General features: G+C 48.7%; 1 protein-coding gene across 5 annotated transcripts in view; it reads left to right on the top strand.

Annotated features, from left to right (window-relative positions):
• Positions 1-15,376, top strand: part of DOP1B (DOP1 leucine zipper like protein B) — a 108,350-nt gene that overhangs the window by 55,827 nt on the left and 37,147 nt on the right. For all 5 annotated transcript variants that reach the window (XR_009402602.1, XM_059392321.1, XM_059392324.1 and 2 more), the window contains exons 13-17: positions 272-463; positions 2,736-3,420; positions 5,237-5,508; positions 13,782-13,934; positions 14,615-14,715. Coding sequence is in view for 4 of the 5 variants with exons in the window: in XM_059392321.1 (XP_059248304.1) it covers positions 272-463; positions 2,736-3,420; positions 5,237-5,508; positions 13,782-13,934; positions 14,615-14,715 (1,403 nt within the window). In the remaining variant the exon portion in view is untranslated. The remainder of the gene's footprint in view (positions 1-271; positions 464-2,735; positions 3,421-5,236; positions 5,509-13,781; positions 13,935-14,614; positions 14,716-15,376) is intronic.

Genomic DNA, 15,376 nt, shown 5'->3' on the forward strand with positions numbered 1-15,376 from the left:
CTCAGTGGGTTAAGCCGCTGCCTTCGGCTCAGGTTATGATCTCGGGGTCCTGGGATCGAGTCCCTCATCGGGCTCTCTGCTCAGCAGGGAGCCTGCTTCCCTCTCTCTCTCTCTCTGCCTGCCTCTCTGCCTACTTGTGATCTCTGTCTGTCAAATAAATAAATAAATAAAATCTTTAAAAAAAAAAAAAATGGACTTTCTAAGGCACCATTTTTTTTTCTGACCAGAAATTGGAAACATGAGTAGTTATACTTATGTCTGTTTTCCACAGGAACTTTACTCTGAAGTGCAAACCCAGTACCTCCCTCAGGTGCTGGGCTGCCTGGTGCAGCCTCTGGCTGAGGAGATGGAGGCGTTGAGCTTACCCGAGCTCACCCAAGCCTTGAAGACGTGTTTCAAAGTGCTCAGCAAGGTCCAGATGCCACCTTCCTACCTGGACATGGAGCCCACGAGTGGAAGCACGGTACAGCCCTGGGGAGCGGACATGGTTCTCTGGGCTTGGCTTACTTCCTGGGAGTGGGAAGTAATTAGGGTGGGCTAGGGTAGAAGTAAAGACCAGAGGATGTAAAGGTGTTACCTAAAATCTGCTTCTAGAATCCTCAGACGCTTCCCAGAAGCTTTTAGCGTGGAAGCTGATCACCCCCGCCACTCCCCGCTGCAGGTACTGGTTTGATTCCAGTACTGGTTTGTCCAGACCTTGCTGTGTGTGTGCGTGTGTGTGTATTTGTGTGGTGTTGGTGTCCTTTTAGACACATAAGTGAGATGCTCATTTACTTGGGCTGCAGTAACAAAGTACCACTGATCGAGGGACTTAAATGGGAGGCAGTTACTGCCTCCTGGTTCTGGAGGTCAGAAGTCTGAGGCCACTGTGTGGGCGGGGATGGTTTTCTCTGGGGCGGGATGGGGGGGTCGGCTCCATCCTCTGTCCCTGCTTCTGGTGGTGCTGGCAGGTTCTGGGGTCTCCCTGCTGTGGACTCGGCATCCTGCTCTGTCTTCATCCCCACCCTGTGTGCAGATTTCCTTTTTGTAAGGACATGGGTCATGTTGGATTGGGGCCCACGCTAATGAGCTCATTTTGACTTGACCATCTGCAAAGTGCCTGTTTCCAATAAGGTCACATTTCCAAGTACCGGGGGTAGGACTGATTCATCTTTTGAGGGGGACACAGTTCAACCCATAACATACAGTGTTCTCTGACTTGCTCTGGTTCTCAAACAGTATTTTGGGGACCTCATTCCATACCGGTTTATGTAGAAGCTTCTTACTCTTGGGTGACTTCTGTGCGATAGTCTAGGTGTGGCTTTCCCATGGCTTCCGGGCTTCTCCTCTCAAGGGCAGTTAGGTGATTTCTGGCTTTTCACTGTTACAGGCAGCGCTGTGCTAAGCTTCCTTGCACAGCTGGCTCGTGGTTGCAGGTTTCTCTGAAGGGTCAGTCCTTCTCCGTGGGTTGCAGTCAAACCCATTTCCTTTCAAACTGGAGAGATATGTGCGCCTTCTAAATTGGCACAGATCTGGGGCGCCTGGGTGGCTCAGTGGGTTAAGCCGCTGCCTTCAGCTCGGGTCATGATCTCAGGGTCGTGGGATTGAGTCCCGCATTGGGCTCTCTGCTCAGCGGGGAGCCTGCTTCCCTCTCTCTCTCTCTGCCTGCCTCTCCGTCTACTTGTGATTTCTCTCTGTCAAATAAATAAATAAAATCTTAAAAAAAATAATAATAAAAAAAATAAATTGGCACAGATCCTGCCAAACGGTGCTGCCAGAAGACGGTAACCAGTCAGGAGCTGGGGGCCTGCAGTCTTTGGGTTATTTTTATTTTCTACTTTGTTTAAAGATTTGAAACCTCAGCCCTTGACACCCGTCCAGTGCAGCTGCGGGCTAGAGTGCAGGCTGACTGGGCGGCGGACACCCAGAAAGGGAGCTGCTCCCAGCACTCGGGGCTGGGGCCTGCACTGGGGTGTTTTAACTCCCTTTCCAGAGTTAGTCCTTTTTTGTTTTTTTTTTTCCTAGCTGCAATAGCTAATAAAAAAGTCCCTTAAATGATTTCAGATACAAAGTTTAAGCATGTGTCTTCAAACATAATTATCGATGTTTCACAAAGCGTGGACTATTTCATTCTTCCTGTAGAGCACAGTGGTTTAAATGCTGGAATGTTTTAAATTTAATGGGATATTAATGACGTTAGCAGTGTAAGAGGAGAGGTTGACTGATTAAAGATCACAGTGTCATCCCTCGGAAAAAGTGATGGAGCGCGCGTATGCACGCTCACACACACTCACACATTCCCCAGTAGGTCGGTGGAGGGGTACTTATATGTACATGAGTAAACACTTTATTCTGGCTTTCTGCTTTCATTTTATTTCTTCATGCCTTTATTTTGCCCTCAGCCTGACATCCTCATTCAGTTTTTTAATTTAAATATGCCAGAAACCCTTCTTAAAATAACGTTTTTGAACCTTGATCCTAAATAAATAATACAAAGTGGGCTCAAAGCCCACTTTCCTGGAGAGTGTGGGGCCCAGCAGCCTCCTCTTTGGGCTTGCCCCCCCTTCTTTCCCCTGTTGTGCCTTCTTCATTGTATTATACACTTTTACACAGGGGTTCTCTTGGTGTAGAAAATTAGGATTTCAAAAAACTGGAAGTAACCTATTCATGATTTGCCCGATTCAGCTGGTATTTGAATCCCTTGGCCTTACGAGATGTGTACAACACAAATTTCCTTTTTTTTTTTTTTCCCACAGAGTCCAGTAAAAGGTGAAAACTGTGAAGTGATTATAGACACAAAGGCAGTGATTCCGGCTGACGAAGATGCTTCGTTTCCTCCCCTGAAATCTGAAGACAGCGGGATCGGGCTAAGTGCCTCGTCACCAGAGCTCTCGGAGCACTTGAGGGTCCCCAGGGTTTCTCCGGAGAAAGACGATGTTTGGAAGAAGGGTGGGAGCATGCAGAGGACGTTCCTTTGCATCCAGGAGCTGATCGCCAACTTTGCGCACAAGAACATCTTCGGAGCACAGCTGGCAGGGTCCCGAGAAGAGAACAAGTGTGACGAGTCCGCGGCCCGGAGGGACGAGGACGGGCCACCGTGCTCAGCGGGCAGCGACTCCGACAGGAAGAACCCGTGGGACACAAAGCCCATCAGCGTGCCCCAGTTTAAACAGATGCTTTCAGACTTGTTCACAGTTCGAGGGTCTCCGTTTAAGACAAAAAGTGCAGAGCTGCCATCGCCTCCGCCCAGGAGCCCCGGCCAACAAAAGGAGGAGGACTGGGCTGTGGAGCAGGTGGTGGTTGACCTGGGGAGCTCACGGGAGGGCTGCAGGGAAGCCTTCGCGGCCGCCTGCCACCTGCTGCTGGACTGCGCCACCTTCCCCGTCTACCTGTCCGAGGAGGAGACAGAGCGGCTCTGCGAAGCACTCTTCCAGCTTCCCGGTGAGAGGGCTGCCCCCCTGGAGTCCGCCCTGAGGAGTCCCGTCACGTGGCCCACACCCTCTCTGCCATGTGTGTTTTTGTCGTTCGTGGTGTGTGCTTTTGACTTGCCTCTCAAAGATGGCAGATTGGTGAGGCTGGGACCGTATTTTTAAACTTGAGGAGTCCCGCAAAGCCTGTTAAGAGGCCTGGAAAGTAAAAGGTGCTTCATGATAAATAGTAAATAGACTAGTTCATGAGACCGGTCGTTAAAGATTTGTGTTTGTCTGCTAAGGTTACTTTAATGAAGTACCACTAAGTGTCTTAAACAACAAAAATGCATTGCCCCACAGTTCTGGAGGCAGAAGTCTGAGATCAGCATACTGCCTGGGCTGTTCTGGAAGGTTCAGAAGGATGTGTTCTAGCCGCTCCCTAGCTTCTGGTAGTTTCTTTGCTCATGGCATCATAACTCCAGTCTTTTCATGGCTTCCCCTTGTGTATGTCTATACGTCCTGTGTTCAGTTGCCTTTTTATAAGGACACCAGTTATTTTGGATTGAGACCCACTCTAATATGACCTTGTTTGAACTCATTACATCCTCATCAACCCTGTTTCCAAATAAGGTCACATTCTGAGGTCCTGAAGGGACTTATAACTGCAACATAAGAATTTTGGGGAGTCAGGGGGACACAATTCACCCCATAACAGGCGGTGTCTTAGAAGCTCAGGCTGCTGTAACAGAAAACCATAGACTGAATGGCTTAAGGAACAGAAATTTCTTTCTCACAGTTCTGAAGGCTGGAAGTTTGAGATCAGGGTGCCAGCATTGTTTCTGATAAGAGCTCTCCCCTTGGTTGTAGATGGCCACCTTCTCACAGGGCGCTCACATCCTGGGGGCACGGGGGCATCTCACTGGCGTCTGTTCTTATGGGGGTGCTAATGCCGTCACAAGGGCCCCACCTCTGAATACCAGCACGTTAGGCATCGGGGCTTCAACATACGGATTTGGGGCAGACACAATTACAGTCTTTAGCAGGCAGTGAACTCTTAAAAGAAAAAAGAGAGGAAGGTGGAAAACAAGAAAGTGATGAAGTTGGTAGGAACACAGGACCAAGCCGTCCCCTCTTGAAGTCATCAGTTAATTTCCTCTGCAGTTTCCTCGGGAGTCATTAGCCGCACATGACGCTGTACTTGAGGATCGGCACTTAGAATTGAAGTCCACAGTTTATTTGGGGCCTCTTTTTTTTTTTTTAAAACATCTTATTTATTCATTTGAGACAGGGACAGAGCATGAGCTGGGGGAGCGGCAGAGGGAGAAGCAGGCTCCCTGCTGAGCGGGGAGTCCCATGTGGGCTCAATCCCAGAACCCCGAGATCATGACCTGAGCTGAAGGCAGAGGCTTATCCATCTGAGCCCCCCAGACACCCCTGTTCTGGGCCTCTTTGATGCCATGTGTCCTGCCATCAGGAGAGCTTTAAAAAATGTTTTGAACTCGATACCCACAAATGTGGATTTACTACATGTAAATTTAAAAGCAACTTTTAACATGAGTTCCACTATATGTAAGTTCCTAAATAAATAAATAAAAGGCAGGCGCTCTGAGTCATCTCAAAGCCCTGAGACTGACATATTCAGAAGTCGAATAACCTGACAAGCTTTTGAAAGCAGACTCAGGGTCCTTTGTCCTCTGGCCCCGAATGATTACTGATAATCATGGCACCACCAGAAGGTTACTGTCACACTGCTGGCCGCCTGACTTGTGGCTCTCAGAGGGTCTCCGAATCTGCACACAGCGAGCCATCATCACATGGTTCTGTCTTTCTGACTGGCTTCCTTGCAGGGGCCGGCGATTGCAGCTTCCCGTCCTGGCTGAGGTCCCTCATGACCGTCAGCTGCTGTGTGACCGACTGCTTCCTCCAGAACGTGGCCATCTCCACCCTGCTGGAGGTGATCAACCATTCCCAGTCCCTAGCGCTTGTCATCGAAGACAAGATGAAACGTTACAAAAGCTCTGGACACAACCCGTTCTTCGGCAAGCTGCAGATGGTGACAGTCCCTCCCATTGCTCCAGGGATACTGAAAGTCATCGCAGAGAAGACCGACTTCTATCAGGTATCCCCCACTGGACGGAGGTGGGCGAGACCCTCTTCCCAGCCATCTGTTCAAAGCTGTCTGCGACGTGGTGGTCTCAGGGATATGGCGGCTCTGATGACAGCCCCAGAGAGCTGCTCGAGACCTGCGCCCGCCTTTTCTGTCCCTCTCTTTCAGGCTGCAGCACAGTTTCTGGCTCTGCTCAGTTTTAGGCTGACTAGACTTCATGTGTAAGGATGGTTAAGTTATATATAAATATATGGAAGAAGAGACTGTGTTCTAATTTATAAGGGTAAAGGCTTTGAAGCTAGTTCACCTCAAGGAAAGCTTAGTACTTGTCAAATTTAGAGAAGATTATTCCTGAAGATGGTGAGCGGGTCTTGCGTCCATCTTTGAGGGGACAAAGTAAAATCACTTAAAGCTATATATGATAGGGCTCGTTTAATTGCAAAAAAAAGCTAAAAGCAGTTGTGGTGAGCTCGTGAGAAAAAGTCAAGTTTCTTATAGAGACAGTGCCCACAGATGTCAAAGGTCAAGAGCGCAATCCAGCTGGGTCTCATGGGGTCTCATCTGGGGGCTCTAAGATCCTAAGACTGCTCCCTCTGCACCTCGCTTGGCCGAGGGGGTGTCCAGGGGTCACCTAACAACTTGGTTGCCACGTGACCTTCAGTCTGCCTCATGACCCTCAAGTTTGGTTTCTATAGCTAATGATGCTCATATACCTTTCCCACAAGCCTGAGCTAACAGGTTGGGGCTGTTAGTCTGTCAGTGAGGCACCCTTGGGTCAGCGCCTTCTGCTTCTTCAGCCCACGCAGCAGTGACAGGGGCCAAGGGGTAGGAGGTCATGTGGGGCAGATGGGGACGTGCCCACTCACTGGGACCTGCGGGGATGGGGCTGCAGACACCCTGGAAAGTTTTGGCACTTGGGAAGAGATATTTTATATAATTTATGGGTGAATGAGATGTAGAAACTCTACTGTCCCTTCAGGTTCTAACAGCCTGTGTGTTGAAAGCCTTTGAAATAGGCTGCCTTGGGGCACCTGGGTGGCTCAGTGGGTTAAACCTCTGCCTTCAGCTCAGGTCATGATCTCAGGGTCCTGGGATCGAGCCCCACATCGGGCTCTCTGCTCAGCAGGGAGCCTGCTTCCCCCTCTCTCTCTGCCTGCCTCTGTGCCTACTTGTGATCTCTGTCTGTCAAATAAATACATAAAATCTTAAAAAAAAAAAAAAAAAGAAAGAAAGAAACAGGCTGCCTTTTTCTTGTTTGGGATGAGCTCTTCCCAAGCAGGTCACATAACTGGGGCCACCTCTCGGCTTTGTTTCTTATTGTTGTTGTTGCTGTTGTTAATAACAGCTGTAGTTAGATAAAATTTACTTACTATACAAGTCTCCCACTTGAAGTATACAATTCAGTGGTTTTTACTATAGTCGCAGAAGTGTGCCATTTTACTTGGTGTTTTCCCTATTTTTTGTTATCCTTCCTTTACAGTTTTCTTTTCCAGCAAATGGATATTTTTCTGTGTAATGTTTTAATTGCTCTAATAGTTTTTCTCAGTATATTTTTGGAGTTGTGTGTTTCTGCATGTACTAGTAATAGTGCAGTGATGCCTGTGTGCCTTGCATTTTACACAAAATTTTTTTTAAGATTTTACTTATTTATTTGAGAGTGAGAGTGAATGAGAGACCACAGAAGGGGAAATGGCAGGCAGAGGGAAAGGGAGAAGCAGGCTCCCCACTGAGCAGGGAACCTGACGGGGCTCAATTCTAGGACCCCAAGATCGTGACCTGAGCTGAAGGCAGACACTTAACTGATTGAGCCACCCAGGTGCCCTGCTCAGTCTTTTCAAAAAAATCATTTGACAGAAAGGAGATAGGCATTTAAGCTGTCTTTTTAGAGCTATACAATGACCTTGACTGGTGCTTTTTGTATGGATTTGATTAACTATCTAGGGTCAGTTGCTTACACTTGGAAGAACTTCCTAAAGTGTTTGTTCTGATTTTTTTAAATTTAAATTCAGTTAATTAACATATAATGTGTTAAGAATTTCAGAGGTGGAATTTAGTGATACACAAACCCAGCAAACAGTACCCAGGGCTCATTTCATCAAGTGCGTCCTTCTGCCCGTCCCTCTCACCGCCCCCCACCCCAGAACTTCCTTCAGTGTTTCTTGTAAGACAGGTCTGCTAGATGGGACGCCTGGGTGGCTCAGTTGGTTAAGCAGCTGCCTTCGGCTCAGGTCATGATCCCAGCGTCCTGGGATCAAGTCCCACATCGGGCTCCTTGCTCCGCAGGGAGCCTGCTTCTCCCTCTGACTCTGCCTTCCACTCTGTCTGCCTGTGCTCGCTCTCACTCTCTCTCTCTTACAAATAAATAAATAAAATCTTTAAAAAAAAAAAAAAAAAGACAGGTCTGCTAGCAACAAATTCACTCAGTGTTTGTTATCTGGAAATGCCTTTATTTCTCCTTTTATGGAAGATAGTTTTACTAGATACAATGTTCTTGGTTAGGTTTTTTCTGTTCTTTCGAAACTTAGAATATAAGAATAAATATACTTTAATCAGTCCCAGATATGCTTGAATATACAATATTTAAGTAAAGCAGCAGGTTTTTTGAGAGAGAGAGAGAGAGAGAGAGCATGTGTGCCTGGTGCACAGGGGTGAGGGTGGCTGGGAAGCAGAGGGAGAGAGAGAATCCTAAGCAGGCTCCAGCACAGAGCCCACCTTGGGGCTCCATCTCATAACCCTCAGATCATGACCTGAGCCGAAATCAGAGTCAGATGCTTAACTGAGTAAGCCACCCAGATGCCCCAACAGCACTTTTTCAATAATCCCGTAACAAATGCTCAATGTGAATGTTTGAACTCACATTGGGATTCACCATTTGGATACGTGACTCACTGTCTTGCCTCTGGCATTTCTATGAAAAGGCAGCTCTGGATCTTCTTAAGTTTCCCTTATACTGATGAGTGGTTTTCTTCTTGCTGCCCTCAAGATTTTCTCTTCATCTTTGTTAGCATCTCATTGTGATATGCCCATTCTGGATCGTGTGGAGTGTATCCTACTACGAATGCTTCAAGTGTTATGCCTGAGTTTTCGTGTCCGAGAGACCACCAAGGAGCCAAGCACCAATGCAATCACACGAGGGTTTATTTGACAAGCTTAAGCTTGGGCCCAAGTATACCCGGCACAGTGGGGTAGGGACTTGGACCCCGAGCCAGATTACAGTCAGAGTTTTTAAAGGCAGAGTAGGGGTGGACTTCGCAGTGGGTGAGGACAAAGGGGGTTATGGATGATGTAAGTCTCTAAGGAATTTTGGAAGTGAGGTCTCCAGGACCTTGAGGGGCTAGCTGTTGTCTGGGAAAAGGTTATTCATTACCAATAATAAAAATCTTCTTGTGATACCCTTTAGATGTATATCAGTGGGTCATATGCTTGGGAATGATTGCTGACACTACCTTGGAGGTTTAGAGATAAAGTTTCACACTTCTATCAAGTGTCCTTGTTAGTGAGATTTGGGTTTAGAAGAAATTTAACTTTATTTACATTTCCTTCTACCTCAGCCTCCTTCAGTTTTATGGAGGGGAGGGTGATGTTAGGGCTTGAGGAACTGAGTTATTTGCCTCTGGAAATTGTGCTGTTGATGGATAGCTTCTCTGTCGTAAATCTCGAGGTCATTTGTAAACCAAGGGAGACTCCTGTCTTGCAGGATTGTGATCTCTGCAAGTTAACTATTTGTTTTTCTTTTAGGACAGCCAGGGTTGGTTGAGGAATCTCACACATACCACCGAGGGGAGGGGGGCGGGTGGAGAGGAGGGGGTGCAAGGTGCCGGCCTCCGCTTTGCCAAGATGGCTGTACTTATGTCAGGGCTAGACTCGAGGTAGGTACAGCCTTGTTTTTCTTGGCCTCCACACAAGCTTCTTGGATATGTAGGTTAATGTTTTTTTGTTGTTGTTTTATCAAATTTGGGGAGTTTTTGTCCGTTATTTCTGCACGTATTTTCCCTGCTCCTTTCGGTTTCTCCTCCCCCGGCGCTCCCGTCCGTGGGTGTGCTGCTGCACTTCACGGTGGCCCACAGTCCTCTCAGGCCCTGTGCGTTTCTCTTCATTCTTTTTTCTCTCTGTCTTTCAGATTGCATCATTTCTGTCCATTTTCTTCACCGAGTCTTCTTTCCATCCATTCAGATGAGCCATGGAGCCCCCGAGGGGTGAAAGTTTCATTTCAGTTATTATACTTTTAGTTCCAGAATTTCCATATGGTTTTGTTGTTGTTGTTTTGGTTTTGGGGGGCTTTTTTTGTTTTTACCATTTTCCATCTCCATTCCTGGCCCTTGACTTGTGGATTCGGTCTGTACCTGGGCCACAGCCTCCCCCCGGTGGACCTGAGCTCCTGCCTCCCTCCTCTGTGCCGCTCCACACAGTGTGTTTCTGCATGTTCTGCATGTTCCGGTGATATCTGTGTGCCTCGCGTTTTACTCAGCCTTTTCTTTTTTCTTTTTCTTTTTTTTTTTTTTTTCAAGATTTTGACTAGAGCAAGCAAGAGAGAGAACAGGTAGGGAGAGCAGCAGAGGCAGAGGGAGAATCAGGCTCCCCACGGAGCAGGGAGCCCAGAGCAGGACTCTGTCCCAGGACCCTGAGATCATGACCTGAGCCGAAGGCAGACGCTTAACCTGACTGAGCCATTGTTGATATTGTCTGCTTGATGAGAAATTGTCATCATGCCTTCCTTTACTTTTTAAAATATGGTTTCCTTTAGTATTTGAGCACACATACAGTGGCTACTTTGAGGTCTTTGTTGAATAAATCTGACCCCTGTTTGCTCTCACAGATACCTTCTACTGCTCACTTTTTTCCCTTGTGCGAGTGTCGGATTTTCCGGTTCCTTTGTATGTCTTACTGTTTCTGTTGAAGACTGGACATTTTTTTTTTTAAGATTTTATTTATTTATTTGTCAGAGAGAGTGAGCACAGGCAGACAGAGTGGCAGGCAGAGGCAAAGGGAGAAGCAGCTCCCTGCTGAATAAGGAGCCCGATGTGGGACTCCATCCCAGGACACTGGGATCATGACCTGAGCCAAAGGCAGCGGCTTAACCCACTGAGCCACCCAGGCATCTGGAAGACTGGACATTTGAGATAGTGTATCATAGCAGCTTTACTGTATTCTGACCCCCCCCATCTTACTTTGCCCTCGTCTGTTGTTCACTGTTTGGTGACTTGCCTAGACTGGTGAGTCCGTCTCCCCCGCCGTGTGAGTCCTTTGGCGCTGCTCCCTGGAGGGATGTGCGGTCCCCTGCGTTGAGGGCAGTCTTAGCAGTCACTGACTGTCTCTTTCCCTGCTCTCTCTGTGAGGCTGTCTCTGTCACCATCACACACAGCCGTTAGGCCCCACGAACTGCTGGCTGGCTGCCTGCTCTCGTGTTTTCAGCAATGCCCACACAGTCTGATCGTTTTTGGAGGCCAGACTGTGAGTTGTTTTGTTTACCCACGAGGGTTCTTCCTGGCTCTCTCTCGTCCCAGTTACTTCCGGTAAACAAGCTGGCCTCTGGTTTAACATGTTGCTGTTGTGGGGCTACTGGGCTTGTGGTAATTACTTACTACAGAATTCCACTGTTCTTGAGAGCACTCCTAGGTTTGAATTTCCTCACGCTTTCCTTGAGGGAGCTCTCTGGGTCGTGGCCATTGCTCAGGAAGAGCTGGGAACTGAGACCGTTACCTGTTTTCTCTTGGAGGGAGGTCTCCCAACAGGAGCGGTGGCCCTAGTTGTCTGAGCTTGCTTCTTGGAGCACATCACATCCCCACACAAGCAGGCTAGGGTGAGAACGATGTCTGGATACAGCCTCCTCCCGGAGGTGAGGAAGAGGCATGAAATGCCGTGGCCCGCCCCTTCCTCGGAGATGCAGAGCCCTGGACTGGGAGCTGCGGGGAGGCAACTCCACCTGGAGGGGATCGTCACGTTCCCTGTCACACCAAGCTGGGCTGAGTTGGGGTGGATTGGGTCACAGTTCCGCTGCCACAGACTTGTTGCTTTTACTGGAATTTAGTAGATTTTCTTGAATAAATGTTTATTTCCTGAGTGCCCTTAGGATAATTTCCAGAAACTCTAAATGTTTGATTTGTGGGTTTGGTGATTTTTTTTTTTTTTTTAATAATTTTCATCAGTTATGGTAGTTTTTTTCTGGAAGAGTTCACAGAGCTCCTCACACAGCCAGACTAACTTGTGCACTCAGACCCCATCTGCGGGGTTCGGTCCTGGTAGAGCCTCATCTGATTGCTGTTCGGCTTGGGCACCTCATCCCACAGCCACTCCCTTTCTTTCCAGAGTTGAGTCCGTGTGGATCTCGGAGCAAGAACAGTGTCACTATGATACAGTAGCAGTGACTGGGCTAGTCCTTCCTTGCTCCCGCGTGTATCTGAGCAGCGGTGGGTCATTGTGTCATAAGGCACAGGGAATGGAACAGAAGGAAGAATTAAGTCTGTGAGTCTTCGGAAAGCTGTTAATAGAATAACAATGATTGCATTAAACACTCTTGTTTTGACGATGTACCCTTGGTCATGTTTTTGGAAGGCAGGCTTTTCTGAGTTCTTTCTGAAGCCTTGATTTTTATTTTAAGTCATATTTGGCACATATCTGAGTGCTTACCACTCCCCGGGCATGGAGTGCACTTTGTAGAGTGTAAAGCCATCCAGAACGGCAGCACTGGCTGGCTGCTTCCCACGTCGGAGGCAGTGAAGCTGCCCACACCCGCAGCGGGCCCTGCCCCGGTTCTCGGGCTCCAGGTGTGGGGCCGGCCCCGATCTTCTGCTCATTCCCACAGAACAGCCCACATGCCGGTGTTTGCGTCGCCCACCATGCAGGGAATAAGGCCCGCTATCCCACGGGTGCCCCGATCTTCCCAATCAGGGGGTAATGGCAGAATTCAGTTCACTAAGACAGTGTCCAGAACGTAGGGATTGAGAAGCCCAACACCAACCAAGGAGCAGGGGTGTGTGTTGTGATCAACATCAGCTCCCTAACCCTTGGAAAAACATGGTTTTAAACCTCCCAAAAGCAGTTTCCTCCGCATAAATTTGCCCCCAGGGATGACAAGTAAGGGGATTATTCTGCTTAATTAAAAGTTTTGTATCGAGTTTCATTGCAATTTGGTAATTGGTCATATTCCCTTAGACTAAAAAAGTAATGACAATAATGGTTAGGAGCTCCAGCCAGTCAACGGTTAATTTGATCTAACAGAGAAGATAGTTTTGTCAAATAGAAATAAATGGGTCGAAAAGTGTCATTTGACCTGAGATGTATTTATAAAATACCACAGTTTATGATGCGTGGTCTTTTCCCATGACCTGGAAGAATACCTTCAGAAATTCCCTTCTGGAAGTGGGCCCTTCCCTTTGAGTCTCATCTGGTTGGGTCAGCCCCCCCGCCCCCCACTCCTGGGTGCTCCCTGGGACTTTGGGAGGGGCTGTAGCCACTCCAGGCCCCATAGGTTTAAAGAGCTAAGATCAGGGCTGAGGACGTGGAGGGCTTGATTTGGGTGTGATTTGTGACCTGAAAATGAACTGGGCATCTGCCATGGCACTGTGCACAGTGATGGGAACGGACAGGTTTGTGGAGTTAAAGCAGAAAGCCATGATTCTTCGTCAGTACCGCATGGTGACCAGTGTAAGCCAGCCCTAGGTGGTAAGGTGCTGTGAGTGTGTCTGCCTCGAGACTGGTGACCAGTGCAAATCCACCACACTTCCTGGAGGCCACAGCTCTGGAAACCCCTGTAACAGCATGTAGTAAGCCTTGGTCAAGTGTGCTTGTCTTGTCGAAAGGATATGTCAGCCAGTAGGTTCTTGCTTCCAGTTGATTTCTTCCCTGAAATAGTGCTGATACCTGGGCAAGAGCTGCAGTGTGCTTAGCTACAAGGTCAAACTTCCATGTTTCAGGGAGCACCTGGCTGGCTCATTTGATAGAGCACATGACTCCTGATCCCAGGGTCATGAGTTCAAGCCCCACATTGGGCATAGAGCTTGCTTAGCTTTCAGATGCCTGGCTAACTCAGTCAGTTGAACGTGTGACTCCCGATCCCAGAGTCATGAGTTTGAGCCCCATATTGGGTATAGAGACACCTTCAAGTTTAACCTGGAATGTCACCTGGTGAGGGTTTGGTTTGGTTTGGGGTTTGGTTTGCTTCCTTTTGTTTGTTAGTGGTACTCCTTTGTATATTGAGGACCCAGTTCCTCGGGGCTAGGATTGGACTGGCACAAGGAGGAAGCACGGGCGCTGCCTCTGTTCACACATTCTGCCTTCTGCCCCAGAGGGTGGCTCGTGTGCTTTGGAATCAGCTGAACAAGGAGACCCGGGAGCATCACATCACCTGTGTGGAGTTGTTCTACCGGCTGCACTGCCTGGCCCCGACGGCCAACATCTGTGAAGACATCATCTGCCATGCCCTCCTGGACCCTGACAAGGTAGGTCTTTGCAGCCTGTCATCTCCGTCCTGCAAAGATCCCAACTGCCAGGCCACCCATCCCTGTACGTGCCTGGGGCAGACTTACATATATTCAACCCTTCCGGGGCTCAGTGGTCATCCTAATCACGAAGCAGAGGTGTTACAGTATCTCAGGATTGGGAGGCCTTCAGAAGGACTGGCCATCCCCTTTAGAGTCCTAAAGGATGTGTCCATATTAAGACCATCAGGGAAATCTCCCCCAACTCCCATGATGTTTGCAGGATCCTGAGTGCTTGCAGGGATCCTAGAGCTACTGGTAAAGTAAGCAGTCATAGAGAATATGTCACCCTGGCCATTCTTGGCGGTTGTGTCCTTGTGCTCTGAGCCATTTGGGCCTGGCACGTCTGAGGTATGTGAGAACACCGTGCTCTTCGTGGTCTTGTGATCTTCGACCACAGGCCCAGGTCTGACCCTGGACATGAGTTAATGTGGAGTCTTGAGAACGTGTTCTACCATGTCCGGAAGGAGAGGGTGCTGGTTCCTTTCCCCGGGGCCACGTGAGACCCCCGAGGGCCCAGCACCGCTGCTGACGTGGCCGTCGTTCTGCTGAGTCGTGTGTGTTACTGAAGGCGGGTTTGCTGTGACTGTAGTGCGTTGTGAGAGGAGTAGGTGCCTCACGCTGTTTATTTCCTCATCAAGGGAACGAGACTGGAAGCTCTGTTTAGGTTTTCCGTCATCTGGCACCTGACGAGAGAGACCCAGGGCAGTCGTGTGACATCTCACAATCGCTCCTTTGACAGGTAAGGTGGTCCTCAGGGGTACGTTACTCTTAATGCAAAGGAGACTTTGCCGAGGTTCCTGGGTGGGGTCTTGGGCCGGGAGGGGAAAGCGTGTGAAATGGATAGCATGACCCCATTTTCCGGATGCCCAGCAAACAATTCCCATGATTCCCTGAGTGACTTCAGGCCAGACTCGTGTGGATGTGTAGTAGGGATTTTCTAAATTTGGTCTTGGGGCGGGAGGCCCATGCAGCAGAATCACCTGAGCAGCTTTGAGATGGTGCCTTGTGAGGGGACCTTCGTAGGGAAGTGGAATAGTCTGGGTCTTTATCGGGGCCGTAGCTGCATCAAGTGTGGGCACTTGAGTGTCATCAACCGTGTGCTCGAGATGTGAATTTTATTGCAGTACAGTCTGTTGCACTTAAAAAAAAATCCCCTTCCTTGTTTCCAAAACTAGGTGTGGGGCCAGACACACACCCTTAGAGAAATGCCAGCTGATTCTGATGGTGGGGGGACACCCCCATAGCCAATTAATCAATTTGGGGTGAAGCCTGGGCATCAGGATTTTAAAAAGGTCCTCCGGTGATTCTAGGGTGGAAATCCCCTTGTCTTTATCTGCTTGGGTCTCCTGGGTCCAGCATGGATGAAGCTCCCCAGGGCATCCTGGTGCATGGGATGGCCA

The sequence above is a fragment of the Mustela nigripes genome, chromosome 2 (genome assembly GCF_022355385.1).
Source record: "Mustela nigripes isolate SB6536 chromosome 2, MUSNIG.SB6536, whole genome shotgun sequence".
In the NCBI taxonomy this organism is placed as follows: Eukaryota; Metazoa; Chordata; class Mammalia; order Carnivora; family Mustelidae; genus Mustela; species Mustela nigripes.